General features: G+C 37.0%; 1 protein-coding gene, 1 non-coding gene and 1 pseudogene across 2 annotated transcripts in view; 1 reads left to right on the forward strand and 2 right to left on the reverse strand.

The window, feature by feature from the left end:
• Nucleotides 1–3,845: 3,845 nt before the first annotated feature.
• Rbl1 (RB transcriptional corepressor like 1) overlaps nt 3,846–27,926 on the reverse strand; it is a 56,963-nt gene continuing 32,882 nt past the window's right edge. The window contains exons 13-22 of the mRNA XM_076849077.1: nt 26,631–26,795; nt 24,360–24,492; nt 19,244–19,510; nt 18,110–18,321; nt 15,374–15,550; nt 13,383–13,454; nt 11,411–11,495; nt 8,690–8,838; nt 7,767–7,931; nt 3,846–6,069 (exon numbers count right to left, since the gene is read on the reverse strand). Of these exons, the coding sequence (XP_076705192.1) occupies nt 5,899–6,069; nt 7,767–7,931; nt 8,690–8,838; nt 11,411–11,495; nt 13,383–13,454; nt 15,374–15,550; nt 18,110–18,321; nt 19,244–19,510; nt 24,360–24,492; nt 26,631–26,795 (1,596 nt within the window). The 3' untranslated portion in view covers nt 3,846–5,898. The remainder of the gene's footprint in view (nt 6,070–7,766; nt 7,932–8,689; nt 8,839–11,410; nt 11,496–13,382; nt 13,455–15,373; nt 15,551–18,109; nt 18,322–19,243; nt 19,511–24,359; nt 24,493–26,630; nt 26,796–27,926) is intronic.
• On the reverse strand, nt 9,766–9,885 carry LOC143396150 (small nucleolar RNA SNORA32). The gene has a single exon (XR_013091025.1). It is a non-coding gene; the product is annotated as a small nucleolar RNA SNORA32 (small nucleolar RNA).
• LOC143393517 (small ribosomal subunit protein uS5 pseudogene) lies at nt 26,822–27,816 on the forward strand (annotated as a pseudogene).

The raw sequence follows: 27,926 nt of genomic DNA on the forward strand, positions 1-27,926 counted from the left end.
CCCTGGAGAGAAGGTGTCCGTCAAACCTAGAATGAGTCTCTGGGAAAAGACTTAAGCATTGATCTCTCCCCAAATAAATTCTTTCCAGATGCTGGCCGCTGAGCCCTGACCCTTCACCTTGCCCAGAAAAAAAAAAAAAAAAAAAAAAGCCCTAAATTCCTGAGTGCCCAAACTGACACATTCATCAATTAAGTCACCTCTCAGTGTAACCTATATAAGCCTAGTCCCCTCCTTTGTCCAGTGGCTCATTTTCTACCGTTCCTACATGAAACTTTGTTCCTGAATAAAGGGCTAATCCGTGAAGTTTGGTCAGGCCAGGTCCTTTTGTGCTAACAGGGTGCCTCAGACCTCAGATTGAAGCTATAACAATTAGTAAGCCCTCACCAGAGGGAAATTTGAGGGGAGGGCTGCCTAAATATAGGATCTGAAACCTACAGGGCATTTTCTCCTCTAATGTGTGAAGAGATTGCCACTCTTGTCAAATGACTGCACATGTGCATTGGTTACTCCATGTGGAAAGTAGTACTACTGATTCTAGAAAGCCTTACAAAGCTTTTCCCCATGTTCCCTGAATTGGGTGACCTTCTGTGGTAATGGTTGTTAGGGGACAGACAGATGAGGATAATGGGAAAAACGAAGTTAAGAAAATAATTCTCTAAAATGGGCCCGCTGTGCTGACCCTACATGTTTTCTTTGACAAAAAGCAATTTGCCTATAGCCCTACCAGGCCTAAGTGGACAGGATATGTCACATTCCTCAGCACTCTGAGACAGGGACAAAGGACAGGTAGCTGAAGAAAAAGAAAATGGGTTGCTGACACCTCAATCTTGTACTCCAGCACCCTCCCTTCCAACCCCCACCCTACCCCCAACCAGCCAGGGATGCTCCTTGGGGTATAAAAAGGATGTAGGGAGGGGAAAGGAAATCTGAGATCTATAAAAGGGGTACACCCCCTCCCACAGGCAAGCAGTTCTGAGCCCTGACTTCTCTGTGGAGAAATCTGCTCACTTTGTTCTGTCTCCTTCTTAAATAAAACAATTTCTATGCTTGCCTTTTGCCTTTCTTTTTTTCTTTTCTTTTCTTTTTTTTTTTAGAGAGAGAATTTTTTAGTATTTACTTTTTTAGTTTTTGGTGGACACAACATCTTTTTTTTTTTTTTTTTTATGTGGTACTGAGGATCAAACCCAGCTCCCCATGCATGCCAGGCGAGTGCGTTACTGCTTGAGCCACACCCCCAGCCCTGCCTTGGTGTTTCTTGAGTAACTGGTATCAAAATAACCTGTTATCTGCAAGAAAATGCAGGCAGGAAAAAAAAAATTAATAAGAGGAAGGAACTCAAAGTTACTAGAAGGGAGAGACTTTGTGACCCATTTTACAGACCAGATTCTATTAGGATAGTTCCCCCTAACCATAAAATCTGAAAGAATGTATGTTTAAGAATCCAATTAGAATTGGTCAGCATGGGCCAAGGTAACCTAGAGTTGCCATGGCAGTGGGGACTTGAATGTCTGATTCACCCTGCAGTTAGTCACAAATCAAGAGGTGGACCTGGGCAGGACTCCGGAGAAACTTCTCTGGGATCGCCAAGAAAACAAGTGCAGGAGAGGCACATTGTCCATTTCCTCTTTTTCCTCTTCCTTTAATAAACTCATGCCTATTACTCTGAGTGACCTGTCTGAAATCTTTCTTAGTCACAAGAATTAGAAGTTTGAAGAGGGGGTCCGGTCTTCTGGCTGCCTCAGTTTCTCAGAAGGCCCTAGCTTTCTAACAGTTTCTCTTCAAAAAAAAAAAAAATTTTTTTTTTTTTTTTTTTTTAAAAACCAGGGATTGAACCGAGGGGTACTTTACCACTGAGCTACATCCCTAGTTGTTTTTAAATCTTTTATATTGAGGCAGAGTATTGCTAAATTGCTGAGGCTGGCCTTCAACTTGCAATCCTCCTACTTTAGTGTCCCAAGTCACTTGAGATTATAGGCCTGTAACACTGATCCTGATGTCACTTTGTTACAGAGCTGGGGCCTGCTGAGAAACTAAGGCAGGATATATTTTAATGTGCTAGCTTAGGGGTTTATATAGATATTGGATATGATGAGCATTGATCAAAATCTATGTCAAACAGGCATTGAGAACAGCACCAAAAGCACTGATCAAAGTCTATGTAAAACAGGCTAAATTGTTAAGGCTGGCTTTGAACTCCTGCCTCAGCCTCCCAAGTAGCTGGGATTACAGGAGTGTGCCACCATGCCACTATGACTGGCTGCCTCTGGTCTTTTCTATAGGTTTTGCTTTCTGTTTTAAATACATTTACTGCTTTGGCAGTTACTCATCCATAAGAAGTAAATTACCACATAACCTCTTTACAGATTTCTCTGACACGCTTGCCCAAGCAAAGTGCTAATACTTCCGCTCTTTTCATTCAGCTGCATTACCATTCTGAACTCATTAAACTAATGAGCTACAAATATGGAATCTCGAGGACAGCAACTGTCTGGTTCATCTTTACTTAGAGAGCCAGTCAGAGCAGTAGGTAGCGAAAAAATGCTTGTGGATTTAGTGAAAGCACTCTAAGGAACAAAATTAAAATAATTAGTACTTATTTTTTGTGTGTGTGGTGTCGTGAATGGACCCAGGGTTTCACACATGCTAGGAAAGTGCTCTAACACAGAGCTACATAGAGACAGACCCATGTTAAGCTGCCTAAGGATCACAAACTTGTGATCCTCTTGCCTTGGCCTCTCTAGTTGCTGGTTTTACGGGAATGTGCCACCAAACCTGGCTGAATGTTATCTTAATTTCTTTTAAAATTCAGTATAGATTAACATTTTAACAATTTAAAATGCATTGGCACAGGCCTGTAATCCCATCAATCTGGGATGCTGGAGCAGGATGATTGCCAAGTGTATGATTCCTAAAAAATCTTAATCAGAAAAAAAATTTTAAGATGTGGGTCTCATGGGGATAAATATGTCTGAAAGCATTCTTAAGAGAGAAATGAACCTCTTCCTTAATTCAATATAACTTGGCCAACATATTCATTCCAAGGCCTTAAAATAATCATGTTATTCATATGCAAGTGTTTTAAAAAAAGTAGGATGACATACACAAAACATAAAATTAACCATTTTAAAGTATACAATTCAGTGGCAGTGAATGAATTCATAATATTATGAAACAACATTAAGTTCTGAAATAATCTCATTAACCTCAAAGATAATCCTGTACCCATTAAGGATTTAGTCCACCGTTTCCCTCTGGACCCCAGAAACCACTAGAAACATTAACTTTTAAGTTAACTTTTAAACATTAACTAAGTAAGTGGGTTTTTTTGGTAGTGGAACTGAGCCCAGGGGCACTTTACTAGTGAGCTACATTCCTAGTTCTTTTTATTTTGACCCAGGTTCACCCTGAATTACTGAGGTCTGGCTAAGTTGCTGGGGCTGGTTTCAAATTTGCAGTCTTCCTGCCTCGATCTACTGAATTGCTGGGATTAGAGGCATGTGCCTGGTTGTACTAACTTAAAATATACACAGTAGATATTTTAAAAGACAGATTTTAGAGGTGTACACACATATTTTAGTTATACAGAAAAGAGAAGTACAGTTCTTTTTCAATAATCTCAAAATTTTCAGTTTTTATTAACCATTTTATGTACATTGATACTAAGTCCTGAAACTGATAAAAACATGTCCAGAGTTTCTTACATAGTTAATGTACAAATACTCATTTATATTTTGCATAATAATGAAAGTGAAAATAATACAATAGTTATAGTTACATAAAAATATGTACAAGGATACAAACTTTATTATCTGACTTATAAAAGTGTAGATACTACACAAAAAAATGAGATTATAAGTTTCAGAAAAGGAAAATGTGACCAAAATCCCTTTTCTTCTTAGAATTTAAAAATAAAATTGCTGATAATAAATTCCTAATGGACAGCCAAATCTTGGACTAATTCAAATTAGCAAGGGTCATTGAGGTGAAGCATTATGCTTTTTTCCCCACAATGCTCGGGGTGGAACCCAGAACCTCAGGAATGTTAGACAAGCTCTCTATCATTGAGCTACATGCCCAGTCCAACATCAGGCATTTAAAAAATAAGGTTTGTAGTTTAAAAATACATCTTCTAAAAATTAAAAATGGCTTATTCATTTTCTTCCAGATTCTGGAAACACACTAGGAAAAGTAAATGTTGAAAACTTGATTCTTTGGAAAGATGTACCTCTAGTACTGGAAAACATCGTCAGGGGGACCTGGTGGTCAAACCCTAAGAAGAAACTCATGATATACCAATAATACTCAGAACAAAGAGGGAGAAATAATAAACACCTGTTTTACTGATCTGCATTAGAATTATAAGACATGACATGATTTTAATGAGTTTTGAAAAGGATTTCAAATATTAGTTTAGAGAGCCACTGATCTTATGACAACCTTGAAAATAGTATATCACACATTATCAAGATGCTATCTTTTTTTTGGTGTGGGGGTATATTGGGCACTGAACTCAGGGACACTCAACCACAGAGTCACATCCCCATCCCTTTTTTTGTATTTTATTTAGAGACAGGGTCTCACTGAATTGGTTAGTGCCCAGCTTTTGCTGAGGCTGGCTTTAAATTCTGGATCCTCCAGCCTCAGCCTCCCAAGCCACTGGGGTCATAGGGATATGCCGCTGCACCCAGCTCAAGATGCTATCTTACTAAGGAAATTTAGTTTTTAATAAGAGTAATTAGAATTTTATTCTACTGGCTTGAGAAGCAGTTTCCTATTTTGAATTACATGACAACCCAATCATTAAGTTAATGTCATAAAAAGAATAATGACACTAGTTTAGAAAAGGAGCAAGAGCCTCTTTCACTGGGTTGTAACAATGAGCTTAGAGGGGTCAGGACAGGAAAGCAAGCACTGGGGGCAGGGCAGGGGCTCAGGTACCAAGCTGCTAATGTTCAAGGACAGAACAACACAAGGCACCCAGACAATTCAGAATGGCAGTGGCACCTGGATGCATAGTTACTATAGAGGGCCAGAGAAAGGCTGCTGCTGCATCAGCCTTGGCCCATGTACTGTGGGAATCAATCCCTGCCTTCAATAGTAAATTGAAAATACAGACATCTAAAAGCATACTTACCAAAAATAGATTATTTATGCTCATATTACAAAGCACAGAGGAGACATAAATTTTTTTTTTTCTTCTGGTACTGGGGATGGAAACTAGGGATGCTCTACCTTTGAGCTACATTATCAGTCCTTTTTTAAAATTATTATTATTTTCTATTTTGAGATAAGGTCTAGTTGCTAAGGCTAGACTCCAACTCCTGCTTCAACTTCCAGAGTCAGGAAAATTGGTGTGTACCACTCTGCCTTGAAACATTTGATTATTATTATCATTATTATTATTTAGTACCAGGGATTGGATCCAGGGGGACTTTACCATTTGAGCCACATCCCCAGCCCTTCTTAAAATATTTTATTTGGAGACAGGGTCTCTCTGAGTTGCTAAAGCTGGCTTTGAACTCATGATCCTTCTACCTCGGCCTCCCAAGCTGCTGGAATTATAGGCATGCACTACCATGCCTGGCAACATTCGATTATTTTGAAAGAAATCTAAACAATGATGAGGTTTCTCTTTACTTCATCTTAAAAACTAACTTTGAGGAACAAACACCTAAAAAATCCTATGACTATTAATATGTAACAAGGCACTTAAAACATTCCTTTCCAATCCAACTCAAAATATACCTGTCAACGTTCTGGGAAAAAACTTTTTAAAAAGCACTTAATTTTGGTGCAATTTTTCATGTAACCCAGTGATATTTATCATTTACAAGGCAGAAAGCCCCAACTTCCTGCAAAACAACCTGAAAAGTGCTTTCATCAGTAACAGGAACACTGCTAGTGGTTTGCTCTTTCACTGACAACATCCTGCAGTCGTTTGAGTAAAACATCATCATTTTCTTGGCAGAGGCGTTTGGCAGGTGATTCAGCATCTCCACTGATGGCTATTGCTCGCTTCTTGGTTCTCTGGTCACCTTGCCTTATCATGTTGTTGATGTCTTTCAAACTCTATGCAAAAGTAGAGAACACGTGTGAATGAAAGGAGTGGGGTAGGGAAATACTAACAAAAACTGCTTTTTCCTACCCTCTTTTACTCAAATCTAAACAATGGAGTAGAAATTATTTTTTGAATCTAGACCAACCTCACAGGGATAGCTAGAACTAATTTTTTGGGTGATTTTAAAAGTTGATGAAGTTCTCATAACAGCAGTCCTCAGACCAAAGCAGCAGAAGCATGTGGGAACTTATTAAGAATACAGATTCCGAGTCAGACATTTTGGGGGTGGCCTCTAGAAATCCATATTTTGATAGGCCCTTCCAGTGATTCTGATGCTGTCTAAAGTTTGAGATCCTCTTCCTTAGAGTAGTGCTTTTCAAAGGTTAAGATGGTTACTAATCATCTGGGAATCTTGTTAAAATGCAGATTCAGATTTAGCTGGGGCCTCTGATTTTTTATTTCTAATAAGTTCTCAAGTGATGCTGATGTTGCTGGTTCATGAACCACCCTGAGTAGCAAGGACTCAGAGAAGTGACTCCTGAAGGATGTGCATCACAGTCATCTTGGAAGTGTGTAATAGTTAGAGTCTCAGAACTGCCTGCTAGTGTTTTGTTTTTCAGGAGGTCTGTGGGACAGGTTTCTGAGTTCAACCAGTTTCCCAGGTGATTCTGACTCATGGTTTCAGAATCACTACCTCAGAAATCAACTGGTCCAGGGCTGGTGCTGTAGCTCAGTGGTAGAGCGCTTGCCTAGCATGGGTGGCAATAGGTTTGATCCTCAGCACCACATAAATAAATAAAATAAAGTTACAAAAAAAAATTAAAAAAAAAAAAGAAAGAAATCAACTAATCCAACCCTTCATCACAAGCAAGGATCTCTTCTACATAGAAATCAATTTCTACGAGGAAGAAGTACAGGTCTGTATCTTAGTCAACTTTCTTTGCCAAATATAGTAATAACTCAGTGTCTGTTGGAACTGAATAGGAAATTAAAGAGCTTAGGAGCTACCATTGCATTTGGACCAAGAATTTATTCCAGTCAATACTGATCTGTCTTCTGGAGACATACTGAATATATCTGCTTGACAGCCCAAGATATATCTGAAAATGCCAATCATATATATCCCTATTCATCACTGTATGGAAATGAAGATGAAGATAATATTTTCATAAGAGTGTACATAAGAGGAGGCCCTTGTTTTCAGGCTTTTCACTATTGTGGTTGTCATCCATCAAATGCACTTGAAAGTGCATTCCTAGTCCTTTAAACTTAAGATTCACCAACTACAGTTGGTGAGGCTGGCTTTGAACTTGTGATCCTCCTGTCTCAGCCTACTGAACCCCTGGGATTACAGGCGTGCACTACCTCGCCCAGCTGGAGCAGTTGATATTTTATCAGTAGTAACTTTACAAAAAAAACAAAACCAGAATCAATGATTACTGACTGATAATTTGAAAGCCATTATTATTATTATTAATTTTTTTGGGGGGTAAAGTTACTAGAAATCCAACTTTTCTGGCAAAGTTATATGACAATCTTAGCTTGAAATCCAATTTTTTTTAAAAATGTGGTTTTGGGGATCGAACCCAGTGCTTCACATGTGCTAGGCAAGCGCTCTACCACTGAGCCAGGACCCCAGCCCTGAAATTCAATTTTAACAAGTACACGCACTTAAGTTGTTTTGGTGTGAAGCCTCTGTGCAGCTTACCTTAGAAGGACTGCCATTAAACTTGTACAGCAGAGCACTCCTTGGTGTAAGGCCTGACCCATTCTTGTGTGGTGAAACATAAATGGAATGCTGCTGAGAAATTCGGCGTGGTGAGCCAGGTTGTTGCTTAATATGTGGAAAAGGAGAGAGTGGTGGAGCATCCATCTAAAGTAACCCAAAAATCAGATTAAAAAGATTTTTTTTTCCTTGTTTTGAACTCACCTTTGTTTTTTTTTTTTTTTTTTTTGTATTGGGGATTGAACCCAAGGGTGCTTTATCACTGAGTCACATCCCCAGCCCTTTTTATTAGTATTTTGAGACAGATAGGGTCTTGCTAAGTTGCTAAGGCTGGCTTTGAACTTGTGACCCTCCTGCCTCAGCTTCCCGAGGGAAGGGATTCCCGGCTGGGATTACAGGTGTGCCACCACGCCCAGCTAGAGCTTTCTTTTTTATAGCCCATGCCTGGTCTTCTGGAGCTACCTCAGCCTAAACAATAGTTACACTTCCTCAGTCCAACTGTTACTGCCCAAACTGGGGTCTATGTAAACATTTCTCAGTATTAACTTTATTAAAATCCAGGTTTACTTATTTCCTTTGAGAAGAACACTCAACTCACAGTATAATAAGAGAAACCAAAAGCAACAGAAAAAAAAATACCCAAGTACCCAAATTAATTGTTTTAATATTTTCTTGTTCCCACTGAGCCTTGCCAATACGTATACCTAATTTTTAGCAATAAAACCACAGGTCTCTGATCTATAACAGCCTTACTCACTAATTTCTTAGTCATTCTATAATTAATTGCCAGTGAATATGCTACTATATAAAGCACCAGTGAGGCTTTAAACTATGCAATATTTATTTAGCAAAATACACCAACTATAACTATAATTATTAATTTAGTAATAAAATGTAAAACGTACCATATGGTCCTGATTTGACAAGTCATATTTCAATGCAAATGACTTCACTCTTCCTACATATATTGTATTGTAAAATTTGATAAGATCACCTCTTTCCTCTTTCACTGGTCCACTGGGACAGTTAGGTGTTTTTGTGGCATTTTCCAAATCTGTTAAAAAGAATTCAGTGTTGTGATAGGCTTACTTTAATATACAAGCTGGTGATTTGAATTATAGCCATCTTTATGATATAAAAAACCCCCACAAATCCTTATGAAAAGCAATTAGTATTTCCAGAGAAGGTTCATAAATCCATCTGCATTATTTATAGATCAAACTGGAATCTAAAGAAATATAAGCATGTGAACTAAAGGTGGTGCTCTTTCTCTAGAAGCCACTTCAGCAAGCATTTTTCACAGCCATAGCCTTGAACTCACCATCAAGGTTGCACCATCCTTGGCTAGAATATAGTCAAAGCTTCATGGTATGGGTGGCAATAGCAAACCCTGAGCTTCAGATAACAAAAAGGCTTGCAGATATTCTGACTGACTCTTTTAAAAAGGTAAAAAAAATTAAAAAAAAATTTTTTTGTTTTTGTTGTAGATGGACACAATGCCTGTATTTTTATTTATTTTTATGTGGTGCTAAGGATCAAACCCAGGGCCTCACACATGCTAGGCGAGCGCTCTACCGCTGAGTCACAATCACAGCCCTCAAGGATGCCCTTTTAAAAAGAAATGATGTTTAATCAAGTTGTCCCATCAGTCCTATATAACAAGAACATACAAGAGATAATCATAGAGCAATCAAGAATGAGTTCTACAGCCAGCCATCTCAAGAGTTAGCACCCCTAACTGCCTCAGCCTACTGAACTACTGGTTATTAGCAATAAGAAACAAACAAAAAATAACAACAAAAAAAAAGGGTGTGGGGTGGGTGTTGTGTGGATTATCTGGGGAAAGCACATTTGCAAGGCTCTAGAAACCTAAGTGTTAACCATGGTGAGAATCTGAATTATTTGTAAGCTATTAGATAATCCCATGTGACTTGCAATGTGTCCATCCAGGCAATGAAATAAAACAAGTACAATTTAATAAAAATGTTCCAAATAGGTTTATTGTTGGCAAGGTAGCAGATGGAAAACCTAGTGGGAATATTTTTATGGTCATGTCCATAGCAAATGAGAAACTGCATTCTAAAAGACTTGGTAATGACCACACTTAAATTACCTTTAAAAAATAAGCCTTTAAAATAACAAAAAAGTCTAGAGATGTAGCTCAGGGATAAAGCACTTACCTAGCTGTATAAGGGGTTGGGGGACAGAGGACAACAAACCATATTCATTCACAAAATATAATAATTTTTTTTAATATACATTTTTTTTAGTTGTCGATGGACCTTTATTTTATTTGTATATGGTGCTGAGAATTGAACCTAGTGCCTCACATGTGCAAGGCAAGTGCTCTACCACTGAGCTACAACCCCAGCCCAAAATACAATAAATCTGACACTGCTTATAAACAAAATAGTAAATAAAAGCTGCTATTTACTGAGATATTACTGTAGGCAACCCTTATGTTAAATATTCTATAATTCTTTTTAACAAGTCCTAAGTAAATACTGTAAAATTTTCAATTTACTATATCTACTTGAGTATTATTATGTAATTTAAGTCATAATTTAGTCCTCATAAGTCTTCAAATCAAGAATGCCAGCCTGGGGTGGTCTGCTAACATGGCAGTGAAGAATTCACAGTCCACGAGTGGGGGGGCTAATATGTTCATCAGATAGCTCATTCTCCACAGGGCTGGTCTTAGACATAGCTCAAACAATGAACAATGCTTTGCTAATTAATATAATCAACATCAGAAATGGGTTTTTGGTGATGAAAGAAGTGACCATTTATTAAGTGTGACTGTAACAGGGGTCCCTTTCACAAAATGGAGTCCACTTCATGCTTTGCTGCTAGACCACTGGCAACTTATTTTAAAACTGACATATTTATTCATCCTTCTTCTCCCTTTCCCCTTCCCAACCACAGGAGAAGGAAGATTAATTCCTGTCCTAAGTCGAGTTATCTGAACTTCTGCTCACTATACAAAAGAACAAAGATACTGTGAACCTGGACACAGAAATAACAGCTCTTTTAAGGACATAAGTCTTAGCATGGTGCATAAGGTGACAACAGGGTGCAATCTTGCTTGTAGTGGCAGAAACATCTAGGGACTTATAAACAGGTAATTTCCTTAATTGGCTCCTCAAGAAGATCATGGACAGCTGTTTTCCCTGTCATTCATATTTTTAAATTTTAAGAATCTTTTATGTGTTTGGTCAATGTATATATTCAGAGTAGAAAACTTCACCCAAAACACAGTTTACAGGGGACAAATTAATGATCTCTGTGGAAGAAAGCACATGACACATTCTTTTTCTCAAACTTATTTCCTTTCTTTTCTTTTTCTTTTTCTTTTCTTTTTTTTTTTTTTGAGACAGAGTCTCACTATGTCACTTGGGCTGATCCTGAACTCATGAGCTCAGGTGATTCTCCCATCTCAGCCTCCCAAGTAGCTGGGACTATAGGCCAGAGTCACCATACCTAACTTGTCTGTTTCTTTTTTAAAAAAAATGTGTGTACTTCCCACCATACCTACACCATGACTCTGTGTTACCTGGCATCCACTATGTGATGTACAAGATAATCAAAGGTGTATTACATACAACAAGTCAAATTGGATAGCTTACCATCATCTGTCATTTCAAAATCTCCATTTATATTATTGTTTGCCACTTCTTTTGGAATACTTTTCAAAAGAACACTTCTATACACCTAAGGGCCAAAGGGAGGGAAAAGTATAGCTGAATCAAAGATGCACATGTTTAGCAAAATCAAAATAACAAGAGCAAAATATCAAGCCAATTAAAAAGAATGTGTCACATGGGTAATAATCAAAGGTAAAATGTTATTAAATCTCTTAAGTGTAGACTAGGGCAAACATCATGGAAGAAGAAATACTAAGGTAGAGCCTATTACCTAAAATGTACCATCTTAGTTTATAAAAAAAAAAAAATTAAGAAGTAACTAGTCTGATGAACAGGTTCTTATGAAATAAAAATCACCTCAAAGATAAGAACTCATTTTTCCTTTTAATTCATTTTCATTTTTTAAGTTATCTTTTTCTTTAACGTTTGTTTGTTTTTATGTGGTGCTGAGGATTGAACCAAGCACCTTGCATATGCTAGATGAGTGCTCTACCGCTGAGCCCCAGCCCCAGCTTTGGGTTGCCCCTAGAGCATTCCAATCTCCTTTCTGATGGAGAAAAGGAAATTTTTTTTCTCCCTCCAAGATAGCTGGAAAAACAAGTTCCATTTCCTTTTATCCTATAGGTAATTGATCTTGAGAAGATATTCAGAAAGTAGTGGCTAGGCCCATTTTTAACCTACATTACTCATCTTAAACATATTTAGGGACAATCTGAACCTCTCTGGATTCTGCTCCTGAGGAGTTTTTCCTAATGAAAAGGCCCAGAAACTTTTAGTTTGTCAAAAGACTTAAATTCCTGTAGTTGGCCTTTTCCAAGTCTCTATCTATACTACCCACCACTGGTCTATTTTGGGGCTTCAGGAAAGAAGTAAAACTATTTTTAGGTTCTCTTACAAGGAGGTATGACTATCTGCCCTAACTTTCTCTTTCTGTCTGTGACCTCCAGGTCCAAAAAGTAGGCTATTATATACTACCTAACAGCAAAGCAAATAGATTCTTGAATGACCAAAGCCGTAAGTTGTATTCTGCTGCAATAGTAACAATGGGAATTGAAAGTTCATTAAATACTTCCTATGTACCAGAGTACCATGCCAACATTTTACATTTCCATGCTAGAAAGGATTCACTGGATTCTCATCACAACCATTGTAATAAATTATCAGAGATGCTTAACATCTAATCAAAGATGCAAATGTAAAGATTCTCCATAGATGGCAGAAGAAACTGTAGTTAAATTAATCCTCAAATTTCACCAGATTTAAACATTATCAGCGAATCAAGATTTAAATTATTTTTTAGTTGTAGACAGACACGATACATTTATTTATTTATCTATTTATTTATTTATTAGTATTTATTTTTTTAGTTACAGTTGGACATGATACCTTTATTCCAAACATTTAGTTTTTAATGTGGTGCTGAGGATAGAACCCAGGGTCCTGCGTATGCTAGACGAGTGCTCTACCGCTGAGCCACAACCCTAGCCCCAATTATTTTATTTATTTATTTTAACGTGATGCTGAGATTGAACCCAGTGCCTCACACATGCTAAGCAAGCGCCCCACCACTGAGCGGTAATCCCAGCCTGAGAATCAAGTTTTATATAATGAAGACATATTATTATAATACGTCTTTCACTAGACTTCCTAGTACAAAATGTCTCCCCACAAGAAATGGACAAACAGAATGGCAGTTCTTGTGAGAAGTACATCTAAGCATTCGGATGAGTCAGAAACAACAAGACTTCTCAGCTTCTGCTAAAACTGTCTTTTAATGAAGCTAGCTCTTGAGTTTAATGGTATCCACTAAACCAGATAATCTAAAGTTAAATAAATTAATCCTCAATTTAATACAGTAAAACTATAAAGGAGGTTTACCTTTTATATAACTCATTAGCAAAAAAAAAATAGTACAAATTTATTTTTGGATAGTAGGAAAAAGAATGTAACTCACATGACTATTAGCTTGAGGCTGATTCCTGTAACTTTTCATTATTTCTTGAAAAGTTCTTTCTTCTTTTGTTACCTAAGAGAAATAAAAAGCTACATTTGCCAACTGGCTTTTGAAAGAAAAATGGTTTGAACAAAAACTTCAATTATAGGTTGGCACTGAGAGCAGCCTTGCAGAAAAGCCATTAACCCAGGGGCAATCCATGACTAAAAATCACTAACATTTATGATTTTTACTACCTTTAAAGTTCAGGTTTTTATGGCCAGTGGGGACTCAGTTAATAGTTTCATTAATCAAAAAGCACTGAAATTGCTAAGGTATAAGTCTACTGAGAATGCATTTCTTTATAAAAAGAATGAGATAAGAAAACTCAGACCTGCAGTCTCCAGTTTTCTTAGTTTTAAGTACTTATTTAAGAGTAATTTAACTACATATTAAATAATAGAAACTGTTTTACAGTGATTCACAGTAAAACTGAATAGCTATTATAGGATTAGGTTTTTAACATTTCAGGACAGAGTAGGGTTTCTAATACTTAGATGTCAAGAGGTGGCTCACAGAAAGGAAATGGGTTAGTGATCCAAAAGCAAATCCATTTTGTTCTATCTGTTAATATAACATTCACTAAAATTACACCTTTCTCTGCTACACAGTCTATTAGCACTAAACCTGCTGTCTACAATGATGAGCTAGAAATGACAAAAACCTGAACTCTGACAGTTTTCTGGAAAATAGAAATGGTTAGTTTTTAACATTTATTAAGACCTATTTTGTACAGAGATTTTTAAAGAAGCATTGTGGGAGTAGGTGCTCACAAAGGAGTTTGAAAACACGCCCTTTACTTTAAAAATCTTAAAAATCACTTCTTAAAATTATATTCAAGGGGAGGAGGGAGGAAGTGCTGGGGAGTGATATTACCAAATTATATTGTTGTATTGTGTGCATGCACAAATATGTAACAACAAATCCCACCACTACTTACAACTATAATGTACCAATTTAAAAATATTAAAAATATGGGGATCGCATATACAAGGGCCTGGGTTCAATTCCCAGCACCCCAAAAAAAAAAAAAAAGTAGGGGAACAAAAAACCAACTATACATCAGTTAGAACTGACGGTTTGGCCTACAGTCAAGACAAAAGTAGAAAGAAATTTTTCAGATACAGAATTTTAAAAAACAAGTAAAATATGCTATTTTATGTCTTAAAACATGGTGTAGCATGGACTGGGGTTGTGGCTCAGTGGTAAAGTGCTCGCCTAGCATGCGTGAGACCCTGGGTTCCATCCTCAGTACCACAAAAAAATGAATAAAGAAAAAAAAACATGGTGTAGCAACTTAAAGTAAAATGCATTTCTGAGGCAGCACGATGAAACACCAGAAATATAGAAGCGTTTTTTTTTTTTTTCCTTTTTTGGGCAATACTGAGGACCGAACCCAGGGGCACTCTGTCACTGAGTGACAACCCTAGCCCTTTTTATTTTGAGACAACCTTGCTAAATTGCTGAGGCTGGATTCAAGCTTGTAATCCTCCTATCTCACTCTCCTGAATTCCTGGAATTACAGGCGTGTACCACCACATCAGGCTAGTGCAGAAGGTGTTTTACACTAGAGTATAAGTGAGGAGATCCTAGGTTGCTACTTACTGTGTAACCTGGCCCAAATTATTTTGAGTTTTGGGCCTTACTAATTCACCTAAAATGTAATGATTATCTCGTTTATAAGTATCACATCAGAAACGTCAAGGAGTAGGGGTGGAAATGGCATTATTCATATATTCTCTTTTATGACCAATTTATTCTTATGAAATGAAAAGCTGTTTATGATGAAACTAACTGAAGAGTCCAGGGAATAGAGTATCTTAAAATTACTACTTAATAATAGTGGGTACTGTTGTTTTGTAGCACAAAAGCAAACGAAGGATCAAGTTCAAGAAATTTTTGCTTGATATTTTAAATAAGGTAACTAGAGCCAAGACCTTCTCTATGCTTACCTTTGCCATGATGTAAAAGGCACAAAGAAGGAGCTGGTCCAAATGCCTATCTTTCATCAAATCAGGGCAATGAACTAAGGTGAATTCAAAACATGTCCATATCTTTCTTCGTAATTCATTTGAAACATCCAGTTTTAAACATAAATCGCGTAAGCGTACACTTGCTAAATGATAAACCTAAGATATAAGATAACACATTGATATAAAAAAATTAAGTGAGTCATTTCTCAAGCTTTTATGTTTTACCACTGAACATGGGCTTACAGACCAAGACAAAACAATACCTAGGCTGCTGATATTTTACTTAAAATTTCTGTTCAATAACACTAGTTAACTGCTATGGCAAGAGTACACAGATAAAAGAGAAACTCTCTTTAGAATAACCCTTGCACCCCCAGTTTGGGACTAGGGATTGAACCCAGGGTGCTCTACCATTGAACTACAACACCAGAGCTTTTTTGAGACAGGGTCTCACTAAATTGCAGAGGCTGGCCTTAAACTTGCAATCCTCTTCCCTCAGCTCCCAAACCACTGGGATTAGTCAAGCAGATCTTTAGCATACTTTAAAAAACTCCCCCTCCCGCTATTTTATGGTGCTGGGGATCAAAACCAGGGTCTCTTATATGCTAGACAGGTGCTCTATGAATGAGCTACATACCCAGCCCCTAAAAACACTTTTTAAAGATGCTACTTGTTATTCTATGTTAGTAACTATAGAAAGTAAGAAATACTAAAAAGTAGGGTTTATCTACATGATGACCATTATGAATGCATAATTTTTCAAGTGGTCAGGAGTTTATGTTTGTTTTCTTTGGGTTTAGGTAAAATTGTTAGAAAGGTTAACATAGTAGACAGTAAAGAACTAAAAGTTGGGGCTGGGGTTGTAGCTCAGTGGTAGAGCACTCGCCTAGCAGGTATTAAGCACTGGGTTCAATCCTCAGCCCCACATAAAAATACATGAAATAAAAATATTGTGTCCATCTACAACAACAACAACAACAAAAATAAAAAAATAAATAAATAAAAATATTTTTTTTTTTTTGGTACTGCAGATTGAACCCAGAGGTACTTTACCACTGAGCCACATCCCCAGTCCTTTTTACTTTTTATTTTGAAACAGAGTCTCCCTAAGTTGCTTAAGGCCTAAGTTACTGAGGCTAGCCTCAAAACTTTGATTCCCCTGCCTCAGCCTCCCAAATTGCTGGGATTACAGGTGTGAGCCACTGCTTCTGGGGAAGGCTTCAAAGCATAGGTTTGTGTGCAAAATCATCTGGAGAATCAACTGCCCCAAAAATGCACAAATAAAATAATTACAGTTGAAAGCAACAAAAGACAATGAACATTATTGTAGAAACCAGGACTGTTTTCCAGTGTCTGATCTCTTTTTTTTCTATGTAATAAAACTCTTGCCACTTGCCCTCCTGAAAATTCTAAGCAGCACTGGTGAATATAACTTCTGAGAAGGGTTCTAAAAGTAAGAGCGAATGCATTTTTTTTTTCCTTGTTGATGCTGGGGATTGAACCCAGGTCCTTGGGCATGCTAGGCAAGCACTCTAGTAACTGAGCTATATCCCTAGCCACTGGAATGCAGATTTGATACCTAGAGTAGGAGCAATTATTTTGAGTTGTTAGAAACTGGGGTTGTGGCTCAATGGCTAGAACGTTTGCGTCACATACATGAGGCACCAGGTTTGGTGCACCAAATCAGCACCTCATAAAAATAAATAACAAAATAAAGATATTGTGTTCATAACAAAACAAAACAAAACAAAAACACTAAAAAATCCCTAGAAAGAACCTAAGTTATTATTATTATTTTTATTTTTTTGTGGTCCTGGAGATTGAACACAGCAATACTCTATTACTGAGCTACATTGCTTGTCCTATATTATGAATTTATTTTGGTACAGGGGATTGAACCCAGGGGCACTTAACCACTGAGCCACATCCCCATCCTTTTAAAAAATATTTCATTTAGAGTCAGAGTCTCACTGAGTTGCTCAGGGCTTTACTAAGTTGCTGAGGCTGGCTTTGAACTCATAATCCTCCTGCCTCAGCCTCCTGAGCTGCTGGGATTACAGGCATGTGCCACCATGCCCAGCGCCCTTTTTTATTTTTTAATGCATCAAAGGATATTACCAGCAAAATGAAAAAACGACTCACAAAATGGAAGAAAATATCTGTAAATTATGAATGTGATAGGGATTAATATCAATATCAAGAATATATTTAGAGCTGGGGTTGTGGCTCAGCAGTAGAGCGCTCGCCTAGCACGGGCGGGACCCAGGTTCAATCCTCAGCAACACATAAAAATAAAGGCATTGTGTTGTGTCCATCTACACCTAAAAAATAACTATTAAAAAAAATATATTTAAAGAGCTCCTATAACTCAACCAGAAAATAAATTAAAAATTATTAAAAATTATTAAATTAAAAATTAAAGGGGCTGGGGATGTGGCTCAAGCGGTAGTGTGCTCGCCTGGCATGCGTGTGGCCTGGGTTGTGTCCGCCGAAAACGAAAAAAATAAATATTAAAAAATTCTCTAAAAAAAAAAAAAAAATTAAAAATTATTCAGATGGGGCTCGAGTTGTGGCTCAGCAGTAGAGCGCTCGCCTAGCACATGTGAGGCCCTGGGTTCAATCCTCAACACCACATAAAAATAAATAAAAAGTCAATGTTTTTCTCATCTTGCATTGTTTAAATGAGCTCTTTTCATACACTATAACAACACATACCTTTCTGTAAAACAGTGCTAAGGACCCAGTCCTCTTTGGTTTGCTTATTCCAGTCATATGAACTTCTTGTGCTTTAGTCAGATGGGAATGTTTTGGAGAAGCACCAATTAATGACTGAGCAGTAAGTGATACAGGACTCTCAATGTTGGACTCCCGAGTTGTATTCATGGAAATAGGTATCAGTGTGATTTCTCCAGCATCATTGGCAACACCTGAATGTATGAGCAAGAGTTCCCAGTTTTAGAAATGAGCAATGTGTTCCAGGAAAGTTGTCAATTGTATATAGTTTGTCAATTATATAAACATGTACACATAAACATATATATGTCTCTGTATATATTAGCATAGGAATATGTTACGAAAGGAGACAAAGATTACAAATAGTAATTGTATCTTTTTTTTTTTGAGATTTCTTTTTTTTTTTTTTAAAAACTGTATCTTATAACTGAATTCTTTTTTCATTTCTCTCCTGAAATGAGAATATTCTATTTTCTTTTATTTATACTGGAATTAGAAAAACAAACTTTGTTCTCATTTTTGTATGTGCCTGTGATGTTCTTATACTTTAAATTATTTTGGAAAAGCAAATTTTGTTCTGTTTTGACTTTTTTTTTTATCAAAATACAAAATACTTGCTCAATACATTCATTTGAGAAGCTGACACAACAAAAAAAGTCCTAAAAAATGTAAAAATTCAAAAGCAGTACAGGTTCAATACAAAAGGTGAAACACAGAGGATTTTTAGACAGTGAAACTACTCTGCATGATACTATAATGGTAAATATATATCAATATGGTTAAAATACACCAAGAGTGAACCTTAATGTAAACTATGGGCTTTGGGTTAAGTTTCAATGTAGGTTCATCAAATGTAACAAATTCTAGTGTAGGATGCTGATGGTTGGGAAGGGTGTGTGTGAGGATGGAAATGTCTGTATCTTCCTCTCAATTTTGCTGTGAACCTAAAACTGTTCTAAAAATCAAGTCTATTAAAAACAACAACAACAACAAAAAACTTGAGAAAAAAATGCTGAGTTAGAAAGATTACATGATCCAAATCCACTAAGACACTGCTTAAATTTTTTCCTAACTCAGAAAAAAATATGATTTTAAAGTGCTTTATTAAAATGTTACCGTGCAATGGAATTGTAACTTTATGTTTCGTTGTCCCTGTTACTGTGGCTGTGGCCATTGTTAGAAGAGTTTGCCCAGGTGATATGGATATATTTTCAGTAGTAATGCTTGAAGAAGGAGCAATTTTCAATTTTGTTCCTTCTGTCAAAATCTTGTCCATTAGCACTTCCTTTGGGGGGTCCTCTCCAAAAAGTCTTCTCTTGGCACTCCCTGCAGTAGGAGAACTATACCGTTCATGGACAGAAATTGGAGACAATGGTTGCATATCTAATAAAGAGAAAAATAAATTTAAAACAGTTTGAGACATTCCAAAATAATAAATCAGGTTCACATATTCATATACTAAGTACCAGGGATCTAGCAGTGAATAACATGGCATCTGCCCTCATGGAATATCCTGTCTAATAGGTGAGAGAAGCATGAAGTAACTTATGACAATCAAATGTGAAAATTATTATAGCTCATCTTCCTGGATTCTTAACCTCTGACTGTATCAAAGGAGCAAAAGGATTTTGATAGCAAAGAACAGGGATTTGGGTCATGGATTTGCCTCCTCCCACACTTCAAGCAGTTTAAAGCAGTGGCTGTGGTCTTGTGATTTAGTAGACACAGAATCATATTTTTTTAAAAAATTTATTTTAGCTGTAGATAGACACCTTATTTTTATGTGGTGCTGATGATCAAACCAAGTGCCTCACACATGCTAGGCAAGCACTCTGCCTCTGAGCAACAGTCACAGTCCCCAGAATCATCTAAATAGATTCACCAAAAGTCCTGAGTCAAGGTGCTAGGACTCTGCTGACCTGTCCTGCTTGGCATTTCTTTTCTACTAGGTGCACAGCTTCTCTAGCCTCTTTCTTTTTTTTTTTTTTTTTTTTTTGAGAGAGAGAGAGAGAGAGAGAGAGAGAGAGAGAGAGAGAGAGAAAGAGAATTCTTTAATATTTATTTTTTAGTTTTTGGCGGGCACAACATCTTTCTTTGTATGTGGTGCTGAGGATCGAACCCGGGCTGCACGCATGCCAGTCAAGCATGCTACCACTTGAGCCACATCCCCAGCCCTTCTCTAGCCTCTTTCAACCTTACATCTTTTGCACAATTCTTGCCACTTTCCTCAACCAATTGTTTCTTCACAGGTATATAAATAATATACTTTTTTAAGATATATTTTTTAGTTGTAGATGAACACATTATCTTTATTTTATCTATTTTTATGTGGTGGCAGGAATCGCCTTACAAATGCTAGGAAAGCACTCTATCACTAAGTCACAACCCTGGCCCCTATTTCACTTTTAAAGTGAAGGCAGTTTAATGTTTGTTTTTACATTCTCTAGATAATTAGACAGTCAATAATCTATTTTGAAAATATGCTTAAAAATACAAAAATTACCTCTGCAATGATTTGAAAACTCTGTATTAGTGAGATGATTGGGGACATAGTCATGGTTTAATAAAAATCTTTCCATTATTCAGGTTACAAAAATAGCTCTGACTTCTTTAGTACAGAACAAGTGGAAATATCAACTGTAGCTTTCATGACCCTTTGTACAAGAGTCTACTTGCGTATTTTTTTTTTAAGAGAGAGAGAGAGAGAATTTTTTTAATATTTATTTTTTAGTTTTCAACAGACACAACATCTTTGTTTTTTTTGTATGTGGTGCTGAGGATCGAACCCGGGCCGCACGCTTGCCAGGCGAGCATGCTACTGCTTGAGCCACATCCCCAGCCCTACTTGCGTATTTTAAAGACAAAAAAAAATCCAATACGGTCCTTGAATCTGACAGGAATGTTCAAAGGTGATATTTCAAGGAGACTTGAGTTACAGACATGAAACCAGCTGTAAACTCCTTTTGAAATAATCTTTTGTCAGCACAATACTGGAAAAGCTATGGCAAAGACTAAAAAGTTTAAGGAATATACAAATGAAAAACTGACCCAAACTTACAAACATGACAATATGCTAAGACACAGAAAAGGTGCTCGGTTATAAGTTAAACTACTGGTAAGTTTTGTTTTGTTTTGCAGTGCTAGGTATCAAACCCAGGGTTATTTGCATACTAGGTAAGTACTTTTCCAATGAGATACACTCCCACCTGAATCTGAGTTTTTTTTTTTTTTAATATTTATTTTTTAGTTGTAGTTGGACACAACACCTTTATTTCACTTGTTATTTTGTATGTGATGCTGAGGATCGAACCCAGGGTCTTGCAAGTGCGAGGCAAGCGCTCTACTGCTGAGCCACAACCCCAGCCCAGAACCTTACGAGTTTTTTAAGGAGAAATAACCCTCAGTGTTTTATATTATGCTGTATTAAGACATTTTTACTAGCCAGGAATGGTGGTGCATGCTTATGATTACAGCTGAGGCAGGTGGATTGCAAGCTTGAGAGCAGCCTAGGCAACTTAGTAAGACAGTGTCTAAAAATAAAAATAAGGGCTGGGGATGTGGCTCAAGTGGTAGCGTGCTCGCCTGGCATGCGTGCGGCCCGGGTTAGATCCTCAGCACCACATACAAACAAAGATGTTGTGTCTGCTGAAAACTAAAAAATAAATATTAAAAATTCTCTCCCTCTCTCTCTCCTTTAAAAATAAAAATAAAAATAAAGGGCTGAGGATGTAGCTCAATGTTAGCATGCCCCTGGGTTCCATTCCCAGTACTGGGGGGAAAAATTCCATCTCTCTAAACATTAATAACTAAAAGTAAGAAGAGTTTTTTTTAAAATATTTTTTTAATTGTTGATGGATCTTTATTTTATGTTTATTTATATGTGGTACTGAGAATCAAACCCAGTGTCTCACAAATGCTAGGCAAGCACTCTACCACTGAGCTACAACCCCAGCCCAAGAAGAGCACATTTTGTGACAGGATAATTATCACCATTGATTAATACTGATTTGCATTTATAGCATGCATATTGTTTTTGAAAAATATTTTTAGTTATAGATGAACACAATACCTTTTTTTTGTTCAGTTTTTTTAAAAATATTTTTTAGTTGTAAATGGATCTTTTAATTAGTTAATTTATTTATTTATATGTGTGCTAAGGATCCTACCCAGGGCCTCACGTAGCCAGGCAAGTGCTCTACTACTGAGCCACCACTCCAGCCCTTATTTAGTATTTTTTTATGTGGTGCTAGGGATCAAACCCAGTGCCTCACATGTGCTAGGCAAGCACTCTACCACTGAGCCACAACCCCAGCCCTATAGCATGAACATTTTTAACATCCTACACAGCATGTAAACTCGACTGCAGATACACATATGACAGTCCAAAAGTGAATGTAGATCTACCTTCTATGTAATCTGAATACTTGTTCTTCTGAGATTTGTTCAGAGATACTGTGGGGACAGATTTCCTTAACCCATTTTCAAAAAATTAAACAGTAATATAATCCAAAAGATGCACATGTTAGTTTGCTATGTCACATAAGAAAACAATGAAGAGGGCTGGGGATGTGGCTCAAGCGGTAGCGCGCTCGCCTGGCATGCGTGCGGCCCGGGTTGGATCCTCAGCACCACATACAAAGATGTTGTGTCCGCCAAGAACTAAAAATTAAAAATATTAAAAAATTCTCTCTCTCTCTTTCTCTCTCTCTCTCTCTCTCTCTGTCCCCCCACTCTCTTTAAAAAAAAATATTTAAAAAAAAAGAAAACAATGAAGAATGCACTAAAATCTCTCCATTGGTAAGGCTCAAAAGAAACATTTTTAAGAGATAAGTCATTTATTAGATGAACTTAAGCATCCCAAAGAGAATATGAGTAGTTTTGTTTAAATATTTATCTTTCTACAGAAACATACATAGACAAAGGAAGAATATAACTTTTGTCAAATCTGGAAAAGTAGGTATGAGTTTATTTAAATTCTTTCCCATTAGCATTTTTTATGACTTTATGATTTATTTTATATGACTTTAGGAAAATCATATATGTTTACTGAAAGTCCAAAATACTACTTCTACAATAATTAATACTACAATTATATTATAGTATATTGCACTTATTTTTTGTGGTATTGGAGATTGAATCCAGGGGTGCTCCACCACTGAGCAACACTCCCAGTCTCTCTCTCTTTTTTTTTATCTTTATTTTTATTTTGTTTATTTTTTTATGTGGTGCTGAGGATCGAACCCAGGGCCTTATGCGTGCAAGGCAAGTGCTCTACCACTGAGCTACAACCCCAGCCCCCCAAGTTTTTTTTTAAGAAAAGTTTTATTTTGATTCAGGGTCTCACCAAGTTGCCAAGGCTGGCCTTAAACCTGTGATTCTCCTGCCTTAGACTCTTTCATTTTTAGGACCATAGGCATGTGCCTGAAATTTAAAAACTGCAGTATCTGTGCTCAGCAGATACTGAAATTTTTTAAAAAGATCATATTCAAAATCAGATTAGGGCTAAGGTTGTGGCTCAGTGGTAGAGTGCTTGCCTAGCATGTGTGAGGCACTGGGTTCGATCCTCAGTACCACATAAATATTAAAAAATAATAATAAAGGTATAGTATCCATCTACAACTTAAAAAATATTTTTAAAAAATCAGATTAGAAATCCTTTTACTTTAGGGCTGGGGTTGTGTCTCAGTGGCAGAGCGCTTGCCTAGCAGATGTGAGGCACTGGGTTCAATTCTTAGCACCGCGTTATCAATAAGTGAAATAAAGTTCCACTGACAACTTAAACAATATTAAAAGAAAAAAAAAAGATCATTTTAAAAAAACTTTAACTTTACTATAATATTAAAAAAATAACAACATAAAGATGTTAGAAGCACTAAGCCGCTTCTCAAATTCTGATGAAGAAACTAGATTTTTGCTGGGCACAGTGGTGCATGCCTGTAATCCCAAGGGCTTGGGAGGCTGAGGCAGGAGGATTTTGAGTTCAAAGCCAGCCTCAGCAATGGTGAGGCACTACGCACAGCTCAGTGAGACTCTGTTTCTAAATGAAATACAAAATAGGCGTGGGGATATGGTTTAGTGGTTGAGTGCTCCTGAGTCCAATCCCTGTTACCCTACCCCATCTTCCCCCAAAAATAAACTAGATTTCTGAATTACATACTATCAAGACTTGAAGTTTTCTCTGACAAAAATGATCTTTGAAATTTTTCCAGTATTTTACCAATGCTGAACCTACCCCTTCGAAGATTTCCACTGTCAGTCCGAACTTCCTTGACTCTTGGATGCATTATAGGAGACATTGGCATCATGGGAAGATGTCCTTGTATATTTCCTCCATTTCCTGTTTCAAAGTTATTTGGGAATATAACCTGTAGAAAACAAAAACCCTTTGCCTTACATACAGATAAACCCAAACCCACTGATTAAATGGTAGAAAAAAGTTTTCTTGAACTTCTTTTTACTGTTTTATTTCCCTTTCCTTATTTCTTTGCAAAATGTAACAATTTTCATAAAGTGCTCAGTTAACGTTAAATATGAGTTTGTTTGAATTTTAAAATTTATCTATGTACTAATGGCTACTGTGAGTAAACCTATGAAGTAGACACTCTCATCTTTTATTTAGGGATGAGACAATTGAGATTCAGAATTGAAATCTGCCCATAATCATACTAAGTAATAAAAGGAATGGCTTTGATCCAAGTATGTTTCCTTTAAGTTCACAGCTTTTTTTTTTCCACTTTCTAATGGACATATACTGATGAATATCAAAAGCTGACCAATTAATCATAATTTCCTGCAAAAGGCAAGAATTACCAAGCCTGGTGGCTCATGCTTGTAACTCTAGCAGCTTGGGAGGCCAAGGCAGGAGGATCACAAGCTTGAAGCCAGTCTCAGCATCTAAGTGAGGCCCTAAGCAACTCAGTAAAATCCTGTCTCAAAATAAAAAATAGAAAGGGCTGGAGATATGGTTCAGCCTCCTGAATCACTAGGATTACAAGTGACTTCCATCATGCCTAGCTGAAAGAGAAATTTCAAGAAACTATCTTATCTTCAATTCTTCCTGGTCTTAGATCCTTCTTCCATTAGTTTGGATTAGGAAAGAATCAAGAAGTTTAGTGAAGTAAAAGAAGACACAGAAAAGCAAAGAGGGATCAAAAGATGAGAATTACAAAAGAATAACAGAGATGGAAGGAAAAACTCCTTTTCATATAAATTGGAGCTGTCGAATGTGATTTCATAGAACCTTTAGCACAAACTTTTGATTTTTTAATTCTAAATATCACTAATGAAACCTTTCAACATTTGAAAAATTTAAAATGATGAGATTAATTGGTTCCCTAAATATGACACTAAAAACACAAGCAATACAGGAAAAAACAGATAAATTGGACATCATCAAAATGAAAAATGTGGGGCTGGGGTTATGGCTCAGCAGTAGAGTGCTCACCTTGCATGTGCAAGGTCCTGGGTTTGATCCTCAGGACCACATAAAAATAAATAAATTAATTAAATACAGGTATTAAAAAAATGAAAAATGTTTGTGTTCCAATAGATAACCATATTAAGAAAGGGAAAAGTCAACCTAGAGAATGGGAGATAAGTTTTGCAGGAAATGCAAATCAAAACCACTATAAAATACCAATTCATAAGAAGGCTATAACCAGAAACACAGATACTGGGCTGGGGTTGTAGCTCAGTAGTAGAGCACTGGGCTTGATCCTCAGCACCACATAAAAATAAACAAATAAATAAAATAAAGGTATCTTGTCCATCTACAACTAAAAATATTAAAAAAAAGAAACACAAATACTAACAAGCATAGGCAGGGATGTGAAGCAACTGTAATCTTTACACACTGATGATGGGAACAAAATTGTTGTAGCCACTTTAGAAACCAGTCTGACAGTTCTCCAAAAGCTTGAACAGTTACCACATGATCCAACAATTCCACTTGTAGATATACAACCAAGAAAAATGAAATAATGCCCACATAAAATCTTGTGCCTGAATGTTCACAGCAGCATAATTAATGAGAGCCAAAAGATAGAAACAACCAAATGGATGAATGAAGAATGGCATATCCATACAACAGAATATTATTTGACAAAAAAGGAAATGAAATATTGATATATGCTACAGGATGGATGAATTTTAAAAATATACCAAGAAACCAGTAACCAAGGACTACATACCCATTGTATGAATCAATTTATATGAAATGTCCAGAATTAAACAAATGTGTATTATAGAAACAGAGAGCAGAGCAGCATTGCTTTGGTTAGAGAGAAGGTAGCAGGACAGGAAGTGATAGCTAAAAGGTATGGGTTTCTTATTGAAGTGATGAATGTGTTCTCAAATTGACTGTGGTGATGGCTGCACATATCTACATGTAAAAAACCACTCTACACTTTAAATTGGTGAGTTGTATGGTGTAAAAATATACCTCAATAAACCTTTAATTTATTTTAAATGATGGGGAGGGAGTATTAACCTTGCCCTGACTCACTTCTTCACAGGTAGGAACTTTGTTTGCAGAAGCCTGGAGAGTCTCCCATAGTGTAGAATTATGACTCCATGCTAAACTCTCCAAAATCTGTTCTTCAATGCTGTTTAGGTGTTTTACCATGTCCCTGGAGAGTCCCTCCTCTGAGCGGATCACCACCTCAATAACCTGGAGAGGAGAAAGTTGAGAAGGCAATGTGGTTTCAAGCAATCAGTTCTGGTTTGGGCTTGCAAGCACTTCTTCTACAAAGAAACTTTTGCAGTCTTTAATAAAAATATTTTCACATACATTTCTGTTTTTTCATGTCTTACAAAAACTGGTCAAAAGTCTAACAGTAGAAGTTAGGTCTTGGGTTTCCAGTTCAGTCCTAATTTTTATTGTCCCTTCACAGACTATTCTTCCCAATATCTCAAAAGAACAGAAGGAATGAACTATTTAAAAGTAACTATGTTTCTTCTCCAAGCAAATACCATATGGTAAATGACTTTGGTTCAGGGAGGTGACCCAGAAGCCCTATATAGGGAGAACATGGCAGGTGGGTCAGGGTCAGGAAGTTTGTGGAGGCAAGCTGGGCTGTCTGGTCAAGGACATAAAGGTCAAATCCCTTGAGATCTATCTTTCTATCCATTAAGAAATCAGAGTTCACTGACTTTTTCCAGGGAGAATTTCCCTCAAGGATGAGGTTTTAGAGGTGATGTTGGTACAAAAGCAGGCTCAGGTTCAATGCATTAGTCCACGGGGACTACAATGGCCGTGTCAGTCTGGGTATTAAGTGGCTTAAGGAGACATCAATGGGGCATGTGGGGGAAACAAGATTACCATCCTCACATTGTTCCTTGCAAGACGACAGGCTTTTGTGGTTCTATGCTGGTACACCTCATCCCTGCACCCAGTGCTCCAACACTAGGCCCAGAGGCACTGGCATCCCATCAGCCCATGTGCCCAAGAAGCTACTGTTGAAGGCTGGAACTGACAACAGCTATGTCTCAGTCAGGGTCTGTATGGACACCCTGGGCACCTTCACCAAAGCTGACTTCTCACTGCCAATACCTACAGCTACCTGAACCCTGTCCCCTGGAAAGAGAATGTGTTCACCAAGTATCCCTATCAGGAGTTCACTGACCATTTTATAAAAATCCACACCAGAGTCTCTGTGCAGAAGACTCAGGCTATAGATAGCTATGACTAAAATATATAGTTTTTACACATGAAAAATAAAGTGAACTTAGAAGGCCTGCTTTAAAAAAAAAAAAAAAAGGAACTTCTTTACTTATATACAGTATATTCTATTTTATTTTT

The sequence above is a fragment of the Callospermophilus lateralis genome, chromosome 3 (genome assembly GCF_048772815.1).
Source record: "Callospermophilus lateralis isolate mCalLat2 chromosome 3, mCalLat2.hap1, whole genome shotgun sequence".
Classification (NCBI taxonomy): domain Eukaryota; kingdom Metazoa; phylum Chordata; class Mammalia; order Rodentia; family Sciuridae; genus Callospermophilus; species Callospermophilus lateralis.